The sequence below is a fragment of the Myodes glareolus genome, chromosome 4 (genome assembly GCF_982192425.1).
Source record: "Myodes glareolus chromosome 4, mMyoGla1.1, whole genome shotgun sequence".
NCBI lineage: Eukaryota > Metazoa > Chordata > Mammalia > Rodentia > Cricetidae > Myodes > Myodes glareolus.
In genome coordinates, this window is record NC_142029.1 from 29,381,548 (window position 1) to 29,399,172 (window position 17,625).

At 46.2% G+C, this 17,625-nt stretch overlaps 1 protein-coding gene across 1 annotated transcript in view; it reads left to right on the top strand.

Annotated features, from left to right (window-relative positions):
• Positions 1-17,625, top strand: part of Myo1e (myosin IE) — a 197,219-nt gene that overhangs the window by 162,856 nt on the left and 16,738 nt on the right. Inside the window, exons 20-25 of the mRNA XM_048423271.3 lie at positions 3,981-4,095; positions 4,775-4,944; positions 6,386-6,531; positions 13,290-13,436; positions 15,134-15,291; positions 15,632-15,724. Of these exons, the coding sequence (XP_048279228.3) occupies positions 3,981-4,095; positions 4,775-4,944; positions 6,386-6,531; positions 13,290-13,436; positions 15,134-15,291; positions 15,632-15,724 (829 nt within the window). The remainder of the gene's footprint in view (positions 1-3,980; positions 4,096-4,774; positions 4,945-6,385; positions 6,532-13,289; positions 13,437-15,133; positions 15,292-15,631; positions 15,725-17,625) is intronic.

The window sequence follows — 17,625 nt, forward strand, 5'->3', positions numbered from 1 at the left end:
GATATGGTCCTGAAGCAGCTAGTCACGGTAGGTATGTCCACAGCCAAAATGCAGGGAACAGTGAACGCTGGGACTTAGCTTGCTTTTTCCTTTCTATGTCATCTGAGAATTGAGCCCATGAAATGGTGTTACTCACATTAGGGTAGGCCTTCCCTTCCCTGTTGACCTACTCTAGATAACACCAACCCACCCAGAGATTTGTTTCCTTGGCTACTGTAAATCCCACCCAGTCAACAAGGTTAACAATCATCTCAGCTGCGAAAAACACACACTGCCGAAGGGAGGTGTTTGTGCCATAAGGGAAGTTTGGGCAACTGTGTCCTCATCTCAGTTACACCAAATAGGCCAGTTACACGTGGGCTCAGGGTGGGAATTCCAGGATAGAGACCGGAAGACCAGAAGGAGCTGGGGAGTAACTCTGAGGGGACAAGAGAAGAGTCTGGACTATGGGACCCAGGCACCACAGGGACAGCCAGACTTGCATATTCTTTGTCTGTTTGTTTGTTTTGTTGTTTTTCGAGACAGGGTTTCTCTGTAGCTTTAGAGCCTGTCCTGGAACTAGCTCTTGTAGACCAGGCTGACCTCAAACTCACAGCAATCCACCCACCTCTACCTCCTGGGTACTGGGGTTAAAGGCATGCGCCACCCCTGCCTGGCTTATGCATGCACATTTATACTTCATGAACTTATCGGAATTTTACAAGGGGAGCATGGAGATTTCTTAATCTGCTCCAATGCACACGTGAGTGTTGCGATCGTGTATGTGGGAGCCCAGCAAAGCTCTGAGTAATTCTGCCTGCTTAGCTCTGCAGCTATAGAGTAAAGGCATTGCTTTGTAGGAGTGGCACTAAAATCAGAACCTCAAGGTGAGTCTGAGGCCAGCTTGGGCTACCCAAGACTCACCATTAAAAAAAAAAAAAAAAAAAAAAAAAAAGGAAGAAGAATTGATGACGAAGTTGGTAAATACACTCATCAGCCTGAGAGGAACTAGCATGGGCATGAATAGTGTTGTAAGGAATAGGCAAATTCTGGCCTCGCAGCAATCTCCCCATCCTGATTCCTTTCCCATCTGTGGCATGAGCCTGAGACTCAAAAGTGATGGAGGCTCAAGCTGGATGGCTTGGCAAGGCCTGGAAATTATGTAGGAAGTTAAGTGGCACCCGCCAGTCGACCATCTATAAGGTTGTGGTCGCGCTTCTCCACTCTGAGTTATTTATAGCCCCGCGGCAATTTCATTTCCCAATGAAAATGTTGTGTCATATGCCATTAGGCAACCCCCAGCGCAGCTCCTGTTCTACTAAAACGAGCCGGCGCGATTAGTCAGTACAACCCAGAGATTTGCCGGCTTGTACGGCTCACTTTCCGACTTAGAAAATCTTCATGTATAATTAAAACGGCCTGATTTTTTATTTTCTCCTGATTTTTCATTCTGACTTAATTGAGCTCTGGAATTTATACCCGAAACCCATGTTTATTTTGGCCTTCCTTTAGCTTGCCTTCCTCCCAACAGCTGTTAGCCACCCTCGCTTCTCCTTTCTCCATCTCTGAACTTGCACACAGATGAGCCATCACCTTCCTTTCCCCTCCCCGTTCCTGTTCCTGTCCACATCCGGCTTTGACTTGGAAGCACTCTCCCCAAAATTTAGTTTGTAAAACCTGCCTTAGGGAGCTCCTCAGTGGTTAGGAGTGCTACCTGTTCTTCCAGGGGGCCCACGTTCAGTTTCCAGCATCCCATGTCCTCTCCTGACCTCTTAGGGTACCCACACTGGCACACACACACACACAAATAAAAATGAATCTTCAAAACAACAAAGCCACCTTGTGATATTTTGACCTACCTCTTGCAGCATCTGCTGCATACACACCAAATAACCTCTGTTCTTCAAAAACTGCTATAAGATTGGGCACCAGAGAGTTTGTGTTTTGTTTTATGCATCTGTCTGTCTGGTTTTTCTCTTTATTCTCAAAACTCCCTGATGTCTAACCTCCTGGACTTTGGAGTGGGGAAAAATAAAAACCAAAGAAGCACCTAAAACCCAACTCATCTTTGAAATAATCTCTTGGATTTCTGGGAGCTGTTGGTGCCACCTCCTTTCTGGGCACAGGTGTATTATGTGTGTCCTCCCAGATTAGTTGGAAATGGAAAAAAACCAAGATGAGAAAGATCAACGAACGCTCTCCCACATGGAGACTATAGAGCTGAGATTTCAGACATCTGTCCAGTTCTAAGTTGTGAGTCCCATATTTTAGGTCTGAAATATGTTCCTTCATCCAGCTGGAACTGCTCTGAAGGCTGTAGGGTTCGGTGTTCCTCCCTGTCAGCATTTGCTGTTCTGGATGTTTCTAGACAACCAGGGAGGTAATTGGGAAAGACCAGGTGGCATGTAAGTGGCTCCTGGACAATGTATATGCTCAGATAAACACAGGCGACATTTTTAGCTTCCTTCAAACCCAATTGCCTTGTTTACCTCTGGAATTTTTTTAAAAAAAGTTTTATTTGTGTTAATTTTAATTTGTGTGTGTGTGTGTGTGTGTGTGTGTGTGTGTGTGTGTGTGTGTGTGTGTGTGCCTGCATGGGCGGGAGTGCACCTGGGTGCAGGTGCCTTCAGAATCCAGAAGAGGGTGTCAAGAGTCCCTGGAGCTACAGTTGAGAGCTTCCTGATGTGGGTTCTGGGAACCAAAGTCAGGTCTCTGCAAGAGCAAGAAGCACTCTTCACTGCTGAGCCTTCTCTCCAGCCCTTCTGGAACATCTTCCAGTGCCAACCGTTATCTTTGAGTTTCTATTCGTCGGTTTTAACTTTTTCCCCTCCATGGCTATGTAAACCACTGCATGGAGGTAGACTATGCATTCCTCCGGTTTTACAAGCTGATGAAATGCAGCTAGAGAGAAAGCTTTGTGTGTTCTGCACACAGAACACACACAAAACACTCATGCTTGTAGAAGAGGAGCCTGCCATCCATCCGTGCCTAGAAAACTGCTCAGCCGTACCCAGTCTAGGTCCAATGTTCTCATCTGTGAAATAGACAGCTATGTGTTGAGGCGTCGAAGGTTAGTCCGGAGGGATGCTTGACTACAGTGGACACTCAGCACGCGTAACGCCTTATCGGTCTTCATGACCCCCAAGTCTAGCTGCATGCGAACTGATCAGCCTGAGCTGGCCACATGGCCTGACTCTCCAGAGTCCGACTGGCGTCATTTGCTATGCCAGTTCTCCAGAGAGTCCAAGACTAATGCTCCAGCCTGGCTGCAGTCGCTGTGGTTTCTGCCCGGTGCCTTAGACAGTCCTTGGAGATTGCATGAGGCGGGAAGTCTAGACTTTCATGCCACCGAAAGTAGGGCAGCCCTCTTCCCACAGCAACACAAACTCAGATCTGGCAGAAACTGGAAGGTTCTATTCTGAGGCTGTTCACAGCAGGCTACATCTGCTCGTTAGATCTGGCTACCTGCTTCCTCTTTGGACCAAGGAAGGAGAACAAGTCACGGGGACTGTGAGCGAGGGAAGGCAGAGGCCGTTCAAGCACACTCGGGCTCAGCCATTTGCCTTTTGCTTCCTGTCAAGGGAAGAAACACAAATAGAAGGTGGGTGGTGCTCATAAACAACATCCCATAGTAATTGTTTCATTATTTGTTCATAATAGGGGCTGTTGCTTGTGTGTTTCTTCAGCACACTGAACCTCCTTGGAAGAGCAAAGTTTGCTGTTTAGTGGGGCGAATGTCTCAGCAGTTAAGAGCACTTACTGGTCCTGCAGAGGACTCAGTTCCCACATGGTGGCTCACAACCATCCTTAACTTTTCTTCTGGAGGATTCAGTGTCCTCTCCTGGCCTCCAAAGGCACCAGATACACACAGGACACACACAGACAATACACTCATGCTTGTAAAATAAATACTTTTTTAAATCAATATAAAATTTTGTCCAGATCATGTGGATTGGCTCATATGGTTTTTTGTTTTGTTTTGTTTTGTTTTTCTGTTCCAGCTATTTCTTCTAGAAGAGATGAGAGAGAGAAAGTATGATGGGTATGCCCGGGTGATACAGAAAACATGGAGAAAGTTTGTGGCCCGGAAGAAATATGTCCAAATGAGAGAAGAAGGTATTTTCATAATTTTGCTTATTCATTCAGCATTTTCCATTTTTTCTCATATTGTGTGTCTTGTCTGTGTATGTGTGCATATATACGTGTCACGGTTCACATGTAGAACTGTGTCAGGGACGACTTGAAGAGTTGGATCTTTCATTCCACCCTATGTGTCATCAGGCTTGGTGGCGAGCATCTTTATCTGGCAAGCACATTCATGTGGAGAGTCTTCTCCCCATGGCTCCCATTTAATAAAGCTTAAGAATAAATGTGAAAAGCAGGAATGCTGGCACACACCTTAATCCCGGCACTCAGGAGGCAGAGGCAGTCGGATCTCTGTGAGTTCAAAGCCAGCCTGGTCTACAAAGTGAGACCCTCTCCTCAAAAAATAGTTTGAGCTTAAGAAAAATTACAGTTTAATTTTCAAGACAGGATTTCTCTGCATAGCTCTGCCTGTCCTGGAGCTCGCTCTGTAGAGCAGGCTGGCCTCGAGCTCAGCTCAGCCTGCCCCTGCCTCCCGCGTGCTGGGTGTAAAGGTGTGCGCCACCACAACCAGCACAAGATGCTTCTTATTCAGCATATGGCATGGGTTAACCAATCTTGTGTCGTGTAGAATCTTTGTGTATTTCACTCCAAATGTCTTCTTCCTCCTCCTGCCTGCCTGACCCTTCTCCTCCGCTCTCCTGCATCGTAGCCTCAGACCTGCTGTTGAACAGGAAGGAGAGGAGAAGAAACAGCCTCAACCGGAACTTCATCGGGGACTACATTGGCATGGAGGAGCACCCGGAACTGCAGCAGTTTGTGGGCAAGAGGGAGAAGATCGACTTTGCTGACACCGTCACCAAGTACGACAGGAGGTTCAAGGTACACGCTGCCACCTGCCTCCTAACAGTCAAAACAGAGTTCACATTTACAAGAATAAAAGCTGCGATTTTGCAGACTGTGTTCATTGAAGAAAAGTCGTAAAGACTCAAAAGAAAAATAGCAGCCAATGGTAGGCAAGCATCCCTGTTAACATGTTGTGGGTGTCCTTCAGACCTTTTTATGCAGACATATTTGCATATTTAGTTTTGCAAAATAAGATGTGCATTAAATGTTCCTTTATGTTCTATTTCTGCCAGGAGGAACTTCCCATACTTAATATAGCGTTCTATTTAGTAGATGCTTTACATTTTGTTTTGTTTTTGACACAAAGTCTCATGCATTTGAGTGGCCTTGAATTCCATATGTGGCCAGACATGACTCTTGCCTTTACTTCTGGAGTGATCTTAAGTGTACACACCCTGCCCAGTTTATGCCGTGCTAGGGGATTGAACTCAGGACTTCATGCATGCTAGGCAGGCATGTAATCACCTGAGCCACATCCCCTACTGACTCTTTAAAATAATCTATTTTTATTTTATGTGAATTGGTATTTTGCCTGCATATATATCTGTGTGAGGATGCTGGATTCCTTGGAACTGGAGTTAGGGACAGTTAAGAGATGCCATGTGGGTGCTGGAAATTGAACCCAAGTCCTCCGGAAGAGCTACCAGTGCTCTTAACCACTGAGCTATCTCTCCATTTCCCCTCCCCAAGCTGACTTTTTAAAAAGCAACTTCTTATATTAGTCAGAAAAAAATAATGGAGACAATAACAGCACCAGCTTAATAAGACTGATGTTGTTAGGGCTCAAAAGATGGCTCAGTGGTTAGGACGACTATTCTTCTAGAGGCCCTGAGTTCAGTTCCCAGCAACCGCATGGTGTCTCACAACCATCTGTACTGGGATCTTTATGCCTCTTCTGGCATAAAGTCGACAGAGCACTTGTATTTGTTTATTAAAAGGAGGTCATTCCTTGTACCCTGAAAATAGACCAGCTGCTATGAGGTGTGTTCTCAGCACTGCTGCTTTGTTCTGTAATGAGGTGGTCAGCCATATATTCTAAAGCTTATTATGTGTTTATTAATGGCTAAGCTACAGACACCAGAGGGAAGCCTATCTGAAAACCACGCTATAGCAAGCCTTTGTAAGGTCACCGTGCTTGTGGACTTATGTTTACGCTTGTGGTCCTGATACCTTATTATTGAACTATTTGCTGATGCCATTCTATAAGATGAAAAGAGTCCAGTGTTATTATCATCCTATGTGCCAGACTGTTCCCTGTCAAGGGGCCTGGGTCAGTCGTCACACGGGAGCCATGCTGGTGAAAGGGAAGCTCCGCCACCCAGGACAGCTGCCCTCTGGCCTGAAAGAATGGCGCACGCTGTCAGAGCTGTCTCTCTGACTGTGTCTAGCTGCCTTCTGAAACTTCCTCTCCTCTCAGGGTGTCAAGCGAGACCTGCTGCTAACCCCCAAGTGCCTGTACTTAATCGGGAGAGAAAAGGTGAAGCAGGGTCCAGACAAAGGTCTGGTGAAGGAAGTCCTGAAGCGGAGAATCGAGATGGAGAGGCTCCTGTCCGTGTCCCTCAGGTGAGTGCAAAATGGTTGGGGCAGGGTGACTTCCATGGCTCTCCTCACATGGCCTGCTGTTCCCAGAGACCACCCGGCCCATGATGAAGAGAACAGAATTTCCATTCTCCTCAAAGAAGACCTGGGGACGTAGCTCAGTTGGGAGAGCACTTGTCTAGCATTCTTTAAGCCCTGGTTCATTCCTCAGCATCAAATAAAGCAGGCGTGGCAGCACACACTTAGGGAGTAAAATTCAAGGTCATCCTTGGCTGTGTAGTTCTAGGCCAGCCTGGGCTACATGAGGATCCTGCCTCAAAAAAGAAATATTCTGATACTGGTGACCATGGCTACCTGGAAATGGGATGTCGCTCTCTAAATGAAACTGGTGGGCTCAGAGGGAAGCAGGATCTTCACAGACTCAGGCCTCTGACCTACCAGCATGAAAACCATGTCTGCAGTAGGATAATCCAAAACACATTTGTAATATCCTTGCCTGTGTCTCTGTGGCTCCCCTATTATCCATTCCCAATGTTCCTGGATAAAGGGCCAGGTGGGACCATGAAATAAAATGTTTAAAACCCGAATCAGGACGTGATAACATTTCACAGCTGGGACATACCAGTGTCCTTCCTCAGCGCTACCTCAGTAAGAGCCCTGGGTAACCCGGACAGCCCAGCTGCCTGGGTCATCTTTAAACTTTGGTTCTTTGGCTGTGTTACAACCTGCTGGTCACACCCTTCCTGGCCACCCTTGGAGTTCTAAAGAACCCAGTGGGAAGGTGTTTTCTTTTCTGGACGCCTGAGAAGACAGTGGACCAGGACGTAACTGGGTGACCTGAAATGTACCCGGTCCACCCAAGAGCTGTGGCTGAAAGCTACGAAATCACCCCCAGAGGCTGTTATTGTGGAAGCCACGATTGTTTCTTCTGCCCTTATTGCCCCGTTCTGTCTCTTTCTGGTCCATCAGACTTCATCGTTCAACTAGATCCTTATGAAGCTGGGTGCCCTCTCACCAAGCGCCTCTGTCCTGTTACTGTGACTTTAAGTTTACCCAATGTGATTGTTTACTCTCGAATTTTTCCTTCTGGTTTCCCAGCCCCTTCTTCCAGAGCCTCTAGGGATAGAATATGTCCTGGTAAACCCAGCTTTTCCTCCATCCCCCTCATAGTATGCATGTTCTACAGTCCCGTTCCCTTATGGCCTTTCCTTTTCAGAGAGGTTCCTAGCCTATAGACTTTCTTAACTCTAAGGGGGAAATCTTGTAACTTTTTTTTTTTTGAGACAGTGTTTCTCTGTATAACAGTCCTGGCTATCCTGGAACTCACTTTGTAGACCCGGCTGGCCTCGAACTCACGGAGAGCCACCCACCTCCCAGGTGCTGGGATTAAAGGCGGGCGCCACCACCGCCTGGTAGTTTGTAGCTCTTAGTCACAGCTGTACATGCAGCTACTGGGCCTCCCACTTACCAAGGCTAATACTCTCCCCTCATTTTCCTGACACGTTAGGCTAGGCCAGCAGTTTGAAGCCAGGTTAGTTCAACAGCTGGGAGGAGAGGGTGGTAGACTTTGTAGGATTGAGCCCTGCGTTGAGATTGGTTGCTATACCAGATTCCTGAGCGGTGGTGTAGGTACAGTGGCTATGTGGATGTGTCTGGAAACACTTTGACACTGATGTAGAGAAAGCAGGGATTAACTGTCTTGCATTTCAGGAAAAAAAAAATGTTGCAACATCTGTACGTGTTTTCAAGAATTTATGAGACTCACTGGTTGACTTTTGGCTGAACGGACAATCACCGGATGTGTTTCTCTGATTCGGACTATTGAAACATCCCACAAGCTTGATCTCTAAGGCCACTCCTAACTCTTAGGACCTAAGTGTTGATAGGAAGTAGCTCTCTTCAGATAAACCAGTCATCCAAAAGCAATTAAGAAGCAATCTGGGAAATGCGCTCAGGAGTAAATATTTTATATGAAGGGTTTAATGCTCATTTCTTTTAGCATGATAATGGCCTCATGTTTGCTTTTATATATATATATATATATATATACATTTTACTTTTTAATGGCACATACTGAAATATTAAGCACAAAACAATATAATACTTAGACTTTGCTGTAAACTTGATCTTAGCCAAAAGGCTGGGAAGAAACATACGGTCTGCTTTAAAATAACCTGGTCCCTGTGAAGAAGAAGGGTTTGTAGTGGGTAAAATACAAGTGCTCGCTCCCTTCCCACATGTGGGTGCCAGGGATCGAACCCAGGTCGTCAGGCTTGGCAGCAAGTACCAGCAACTCAGAACCCATAGACAATCCGCCAGGAGGAGGAGGAGTCACGCTCGAGTCCTCACGCGTGTTCCGTCGGCACTTGTGTGCACATACCCACACACAGGCACACAGACACACGCGTCATCCTAAAGTAACAAAATCTGGCTCCTAAACAGCACAGCAGCAGTGGCTGTGCTGATATCCTCCCCACACTTCCGCCCACCACCTTCCTAGCCACGGACTTTGACCAGGGTTACAGTACCAGGAAATGAATTCCCTCCTGTGGGGCAGACCTCAAATCCAGTCCATAGAGTGTTACTTGAGGTTTTATTTTTTTCGGCTTTTTGAGGGACCCACCACCCTGCTCCCAAACAAATCACACATGGAGGCTTATTAGTTATGAATGTCCACCCTTAGCTTGCCTTGTTTTTTTTTTTTTGCCAGTTTTTCTTAACTTAAATTACCCCGACTACCTTTTGCCTCTAGACTTTTATCTTTCTCTATTTCTGCATACCTTTCTTTGCTTCTTTCTCCATGGCTTCCTGTGTAGCTGGGTAGCTGGCCTCTGACGTCCTCCTCTCCTTGTTCCCTTGCTCCTTCTCGTCCTTGTTTCTCCTATTGGTACTCTCTGCCTGCCTATCCTTGCTCCTGCCTTGCTGTTGGCCGTTCAGGGCTTTATAAGACCATCAGGTGTTTTAGACAAAGAATCACAGCTTCACAGAGCTAAACAAATGTAGCATAAACAAAACACAACTTAAAATAGTATTCCCCAACTAATAGAGCAACTGGTAACTCCCACCAACAGTCTTGTTCCACTGGTGGGCACATTTTGCCTGGCAGGGCAGTGTTGTAGCATGCAGAAGCTAGTGCTAGGTAAGATCTTTGATGTCTTTTCTCCACCAGTGGCCTGCATTGCCCCTCCCAGTTCCATGAAAGCTAGGGAAGAACTTCCCTAGTCAACCTGAGATCGATTTCTCTATGTCGTTCAGCCCAAGTGTGTGGTATCTTCAGCAAGAGGGTCTTACCATCTGTTGCAGCGGGCAGCCGAGAGCAATGGCAATAGACTGTGTGGTTTGGGGAACCTCTGGGACCTCCCTGAACATAGGTGTCATGTGTCTAGCACTGAGATTTTCCTTCAGTGCTCATTGCTTCTGGGAGCAGCACTGTCCACCTATACAGGACAGGCTCCCAGCTTTAAGCTCCTACTGAAGAATCGAATGCCCTAGAAGAGTGACCTTATTATAATAGATGTTGTGGCTGATGCTGTGGACTCTATCTGGCAAGGCTTTTGAATCTCCTTGGTCTAGGAACTGGGCTGTAGAAGCTTGGGACGGGGTAGGGGGTCCGGGTCAATAGATATCTCAATACTTGATATTACTAGAAAAATGTCTATAAGGAGAGCGCCTCAGAGAGAGGTTCTGACTCCCAGGGACCAGGACAGTTAGCTCATCTGGCCCATTGCCTGGCTGGCGTGCATGATGCCCTGGCTTCTCTCCCCCAGCACTGGATGAGGCTTGGAATCTAATGCCTGTGATCCCAGTTGAAGGCAGGAGAAGTTCAAGCCCTTCCTCAGCCACATAAATCTGAAGCCAGCCTAGGTTACATGAGGCTTTGTTGGGAAAGAGGGGGATGGGGAGATGGCTCAGTTGGTGATTGGGCATGAGGGTAAGTTTGATCCCCCAGCACGCACAGGAAAGCTAGGCCCAGTGGCATGCTCCTGGAATCCAGAGACAGAGACAGGAGGATCCCTAGGGCTGAGGTTCAGGTTCAGTGAGAGACCCTATCTCAAAGAAGTAAGGTAGAGAGTGATTGAGAAAGGCCTTGGATAGGGGCCTCTGGTTTCTGAGGCGGGTGGAAGAAGGATGGAAGGGGGTGTACATGCATGTACAGCCCCTCTTGATACCTGTTTTACTGACCTGAAATGGTATTGAAATCAGCACTTGCTGCCTGTGATTCAAGGAGAATGAGATCCCATTCCTGCCTCTCAGGCTCCCTCCCCTTATGGCATGGGAAATAGACACTCAAGTGAACTTGTGACCTGTAGGCACGGAAGCTTCCAGGAGGATGGGAAGGAGGGAGATGAACCTCTTACCTGACAGTCATAGGAATCTTCTTGAAATAGGCCCAACACACAGTATAGGGGAGCTCTAAATCTGCCGCCTCTAGTCCAGTGAGTCTCAACCTTCCTAATGCTTTGACCTTTTGATACAGTTCTTCATATTGTAAAGACCCCAACCATAAAATTATTTTTGTTGCTACTTCATAACTGTAACTTTGCTGTTATGGATCATAATGTAAATATCTATGTTTTTCCGATGATCTTAAGTGACCCCTGTAAAAGGATCAGTCAACCCCTAAAGGGGTCATGACCCACAGGTTGAGAATCAGTGCTCTAATTTCTCCAGGGGACAGAATTCTGGGCAAGCTTTTTAAAAACTCATTCACCTCTTTATCTTCCGGTTTATTAAAAGGAGCATTTATTTCATGGTCAGGGGAAAAAATGTTAAAAAAAAAAAGACTTAAATAAAGACATGCTGTATTTGGAAGTCGCATTTTGAGCTTAAAAAAAGACTTCCTTTGGAGCGTTAGTCTATTTTGTAAGCAAGCCTGTTGGTTAGGAGAGCAAAAGGGAATTTTCAAATTTTCAAGAGTTGTCAACAATGCAGTAGCCACAGGGAAGGAGAATGAAGAACAGGTCAGAGCCAAACCAGACACGGCCCAGGCCCTTTCGGCACGGAGGGTCGCAGGCGCCTGAAAAGAGTTGCTGCTTTGTGTATGAAAAAGACAGGGGTAAAGTCCCAAAGCAAGTCTGATTTTTTTTTTTAATAGTAAATAAACCTAAAAGCTTTGTTTCCAAACCCAGGAGCCTAACTAACTAACTTCCATCTGGGTGGTTAAAGGGCGGGGCTTTTGAAGTTGATGGTTCATAGCTGAAGTGCTCAAAAGCATCTCATGTTGAGAGTCACGCTGCTAACTGGAATGAGGTTTGAGTCTGCTTGCACGCACACACACACACATGCACACACACGAATGATAGACAATGACCCTCAAGTCTAAGCACATTAAACCTCTCAAGGTCTTGCTCACTTTATCCTGTTGAATAGTGGACAGTCTTCCAGAAGGTACCACCAGGCGAGCAGGCTTGTCCAGACATGTCAGAGCTAGAGCAACTGTAAGGCCCACTAAAGGAAAACTGGTCAAGAGAACAGAATCTCTGGCCTGGGTGGAGACCTAACATGCCAGTTGAGCAGGTCAAACACGTGGCCAAGGGACCACCCCTAGAAAGGTGGGTTTCCCGAATAATTATTCCTTTAATGGGGTACTGAACTTTTCCTTCCCAGAATTTCTGCCCCTTGTACAGTCTCTCCAAGCCATCGTGAGGTCAACCATGAGGGTCATTGTAATTATAATCCAAAAATAAATCAAATTTTTCAAAAGAGAAATAAATAAATCTAAAATTTCTGAGGCAGGAGTTAAATCTAAATGTATTTTTAATATTTCCCTTTGTGGTTATTTTATGGGTATGAGTGTTTGCCTGCATCTGTGTCTATATACCACATTGCATATGTGTGGTACCTGCAGTGGTCAGAAGCGGGCATCAGATCCTCCCAAGACTGACATTACAGACCTTTGTGAGGAACCACGTGGTTACTAGGAACAGGTCTTCTGGGATAGCAGCCAGTGCTCTTAACCTCTGGGCCATCTCTTTAGCCCTTAATATATGTTCTTTAAATATAGATTGTCCTTGATTCTGAAAGCACTTGGAAGTGTTTTACTTACCTTAATGGTTAGCCATCAACTTTGGTTTTTTTTTTTTAGATTTGTTTTAAATTGTTTGTGTATGTGTCACACATTGTCCTCAGGGGCCAGAGGAGCTGGATTTACACCATTGTGAGTTGCCCAACATGAGTGCTGGGAATTGAACTCCAGTCCTCTTAACCACTGAGCCCTCTCTCCAGCCCCTCAACTTCCCTTTGAAGACAGATTTCCTCAATTTTATTATGTAATTCTTAGTCTGTGATCTGTTTTAGGTGGCACTTTTATTTATTTCTCATGATTACATGTTCTGTGTTGCGGGGAGAGCAGGGTACACATTCCACAGCGTGCCTGTGGACATCAGAGCACAGCTTGCAGGAAATGGCGCTCGCCTGCCGCTGTGGGTATCCCTGGATTCAAACTCAAACTTGGGTCACTGTAAATGAGCCTTTACCCGCTGAGCCATCTCCATCCTGTCTTAAATACTATAAGAGGGAGAGAAGAGAAAGTGAACGAGGGAAGGAAGGTAGAGAAAAGAAAAGCTTAGTGCTATTACAGGATGATTTTGAACAGTGAAGGTAGCAATGACCGGCCTTGTGTGCAGCTTAGTAGTGCTGAAACAGGCTCAGCGTGTGCAGTGTGCAGCAGTACAATGACTTATGTTTCGCACACATACCCTTCTCCCTGCCTCCAAATGACAAAGACAGAGCTGGCGGGTGAGCAGAAGTGCGGCTAACATTAACTCCGTCTGATCTCTCAGTACCATGCAGGATGACATCTTCATTCTCCACGAGCAAGAGTATGACAGTTTGCTGGAGTCTGTCTTCAAAACGGAATTCTTGAGCCTCTTAGCAAAGCGATACGAGGAAAAAACCCAGAAGCAGCTACTTCTGAAATTCAGCAATACGTGAGTTGGGATCCAGAGTCCAGACGAAGAGGTGGGGAGGCCGGTAGGGTGGGCTGTGTGGTCTCGAAGGTTCTATCCCTTAGCTAACCCCACTCTGGGCACGTCACTACCTCCAGGAACACAGAGAGGCCTGCCGAAGACCTCTCAGTGGTCATGGGCCTTGCTGGGGCCACATTCGTGTGTCTGTGAAATAATCAAATAGTCAAGGGCATTTTTATCATTGACACAAAGGTTGCTCAAGTAAGACAGGGGAAGGCAGGTATTAGCAGAGTTAACAATAGAGTCAGGCTGGAAGCAGGAAAAAGGACTGGAATAGGGGTTCTGACTCCCCAGATTGTCGGTGGGAAATCTGGGGCTTGCCGTGTGGGAGTAACGCCTTATGTTTGGCTCACCTTCGCCTGCTTTAGTGACATGTTCTCACAGGCAAGACACTACATATTGTTGAGATTCTAATCTCACTTTTGCTGAGGGAGTGTTGTTCAGCTTTTCTTAAATCCCCCATCTGTAGAGTAGAAATTGGGTTCATCTCTTTACCCATAAAAATTAGGCAGTCATAAGACTGTAATGCCCAGATGAAGGAACCTGACAATAGGCAGCTACTTAGAATCATTGTTATTTCTTAAGTTAAAAGAGGAGAATATGGGGGGCTGGAGAGATGGCTCAGAGGTTAAGAGCACTGACTGCTCTTCCAGAGATCCTGAGTTCAATTCCCAGCAACCACATGGTGGTCATAGCCATATGTAATGAGATCTAGTGCCCTCTTCTGGCCTGCAGGCATACGTGGAGGCTGAACAATGTGTACATAATAAATAAATAAATCTTTTTTTTAAAAAAAAAAAGAGGAGAATATGCAATGTGTAACATAGATGTATAGCCACAGTATTTCTTTTGGTTTCTGAGGTTCAGGTTCCAGTTAATATATGCATACCTACTTGTGCTCAGAAATGTAATATATGTATGTATATGTGTATATATATGTATGTTATATATATGTATGTATATAAAATTATATATTACAGGATCCCCTGCATGGGGAATGATGCTGGCCACCATGGGCTGGATCTTTCCATATCAATTAGCATTAAACAAAATAATCCCCTACTTGCCCAAAGGTCGACCTGATCTAAACAGTCTTCTATTGAGACTCTCTCTCAGATGAGTCTATAATATGTCAAATTGATCGCTAAAACTAACCATCACACCCTCCTATTTGGATTTTGGTGGTTTTCCCCCCACCTGAGCTAATGATGGTGATGGAATAACAGAATATAAATGAACAATAGCCACCGTCTACGGTGTAGAATCTCCTGCCATCTTGTATCTGACCTCTCAGTCCTCCACACAGCAAACACAGCTAATGTTACCACAAAGGGACGCTGTCCCTTTCTCCTGTCCTGCAGGCAGTCACCTTGATCGTCTGAGAGTGACCCTCTGATATAAATGGGAAACACTCACCAGCAGAGTTCTCACAGATGTTGACCTCCAAAAGCCTCTTCCTCTGGCACGGCAAACACCTTCGCAGCTGTGCCATGATGAGCTGTTCCATCCCCTATGCTAGGATTAGACGATTGAGGCTTGTCCCTGATACTGAGGTTCTCACCTGTGGTTATCACCTTCCGGGCAGCAGCTGGGTCATGGTCACCGTTTTCTCACTAGCTCCTTCTGGCTCCTAATTTCAATCAATGCGCTTCCCACAGCCTTGAACTGAAGTTAAAAAAAGAGAACTGGGGTCCCTGGAGTGCCGGAGGGTCCCGGCAAGTGCAGTTCCACCAAGGCTTCGGCGACCTGGCCGTCCTCAAGCCCAGCAACAAAGTGTTGCAGGTCAGCATTGGACCTGGGCTGCCCAAGAACTCTCGTAAGTGTCCCCTGGGCCCTGCCTCTACTGGTACCGTGCAGATCTGGGGACAAAGAGTCTATGTTTCTGCTGCTGGTCGTGGTGGGATTCTCAAGAGATAGAGCACTGCAAACAGAAGCAATGTCAAGGAGAATGGACAGGCTGAAGCATGCTAACTGCTTGTATTCTTGTGCACAGTATACCTGGCATTCATGTCCTAGTTGTATTTAAAACAGTTCGCTTGGACTGATGTAAAGACAAGAACCTGAATTTGGGCCTAATGAGATGGCTCAGTGGGTCAACACGCTTGCCACCAAGCCCGATGACTTGAGTTCAATTCCCGGTTGCTTGTTTATTTCAGGTCCTACCAGAAGGAACACCATCCAAAGCAGAGGGTATTCTGGTGGAACTAAGAACACCAATTACCCAATGAGAGCTGCCCCTGCTCCCCCAGGTAAGCCACACATGCTCCGTGGAGAGGTACCACTGAGTCTGGACCTGCAGCTGACAAAGGACGTTTGGAGAGCTAGAGAAATGTTTCAGCCTGACTGGAGTTTCAAGCTCCAATAGCCACGTAAAAAAGCTGGGCACTGTGGCACGACTTGGGATCCCTGGGGAGACAGAGGCAGGAAAATTCTTGTTTGCCGCTTACCTAATCAGTGAGCCTTAGGCTCCAGCGGAAGACTCTGTCTCAGGAAATAAGATGAATGACTCCTGAAGAACAAGATATGAGGTTACCTCTGGCCTGCACATGCGCATCTACACATGGACACACACACTAAGGAAATACAGAGAATGTTCAGGAAGAAACCCGCCAACTAGTGAATACTCAGCCGCCATCCACATGGCCCTGAAGTTCAGGAGACAAAGTCAGTGAGCCCGCATTGCAGCAGAAGGAGCAATCTGGGTTTCATTCCCCAGCTCTGTCACTTCCCAGGGCAGAGAGAGACAAATGAGTTCCTGTTCGCCGCAAGCAGAACGCTGCTGGTTTTATAATGCCAGATGTTGCCTTGATGGGCCCAGGATTCTTCTGAGTTTTAACCCACCAGCACCAGGCTCAGCTGCATACCGCAGCCATGTTTCATAATTAGCTAATGGCCTGGTGAATTAATAGAAGAACATCTATTCTTCGGGAAATGAAATCCAGGAGACATCCCTAAAATAAAATAATATCTGGGGGAATTACAGAATGCTACCAAAGCGTTTTTGGTCCTTGTTTCATATTTTTCAGCTTGTTGTTTTGTTTTTGTTTTTAAAGACAGGGTCTCCTGGGCACAGCGGAGGACACATTTAACCTCAGCGTTTGGGAGGCAGAGGCAGATGGATCTCTGTGAGTTGGAAGCCAGCCTGATCTACATAGTGAGTTCCAGGACAGCCAGGGCTATGCTATGTAGAGAAATTCTGTTCCAAAAATAAATAAATAAATAAAAACATGGTCTTGCTATGTTTCTGCTGTTCTGGAACTCAATAAATAGACCAGGCTGGCCTCCAACTCACAGCGATCCATCTGCCTCTGCCTTGGAGCACTGGGATTAAAGATGTGAATTACCACACCCAGCTTTTTTGTTTTTAAAGAGGATTTTATGGCCCAAACTGTCCTCAGACTTGCTGTGTTGCTGAGCATGGTCTTGAGTTTCTGACCTTCTTCCCATCTCTGCCTCCGAAGTACTGCGGTCGCTAGCATAGACAGCAGTAAATATCCAGTTTGTGTGATACCGGGGCTTGAAGCCAGGGCTTTGTGTGCCCTAGGCACACACTCTACCAACTGACCTACCTTGACCATTCCCATACTTTCCAATACTTAAATAAAAACAAATCTCCATCACTCACAAAGTTCAGACTGTAAGAAACTGTCCCCAGAATATGATATTAATCATTTTAGGATAGGTCAGAACAGGTCATCTTGGGGCTGTATTTGAGCCAAGTCATAACAGACAAGAGGATTCTATTTGCCTCAGTGCCCAAGATAAGTAATTCCAAGCAATTCTTTAATCTTCTCTGGGATCTCAGGCTTGTACTGTAAACGTGAATACTGCCCAGCAGTGAGAAATGAGCTCTCCTAGCCTTGCCTTTGGAGTCTCTGCCTCACCTTAGCCCAGATTTCTTTCCTCTTTTTCTTCTTTACCCCTTGAGGAGCATCCAAGCCCGGAGGAACCCAGGAGAAGCAGGGTTTACACATGCTGTATTCCTGTTTTGTGCTGGCCTCCGTCCACAGTGCACATGACCTTGAACATAGCCTCAACCTCTAAATAGCAGTTTCCTCATCAGTCAAATGAGAAATTAACCTAAGTCCGTTAAAGCAATACTTCTCAAAAGACCTATAAAAGTGATGACCCGAACTTTCCGTTTCTCGGG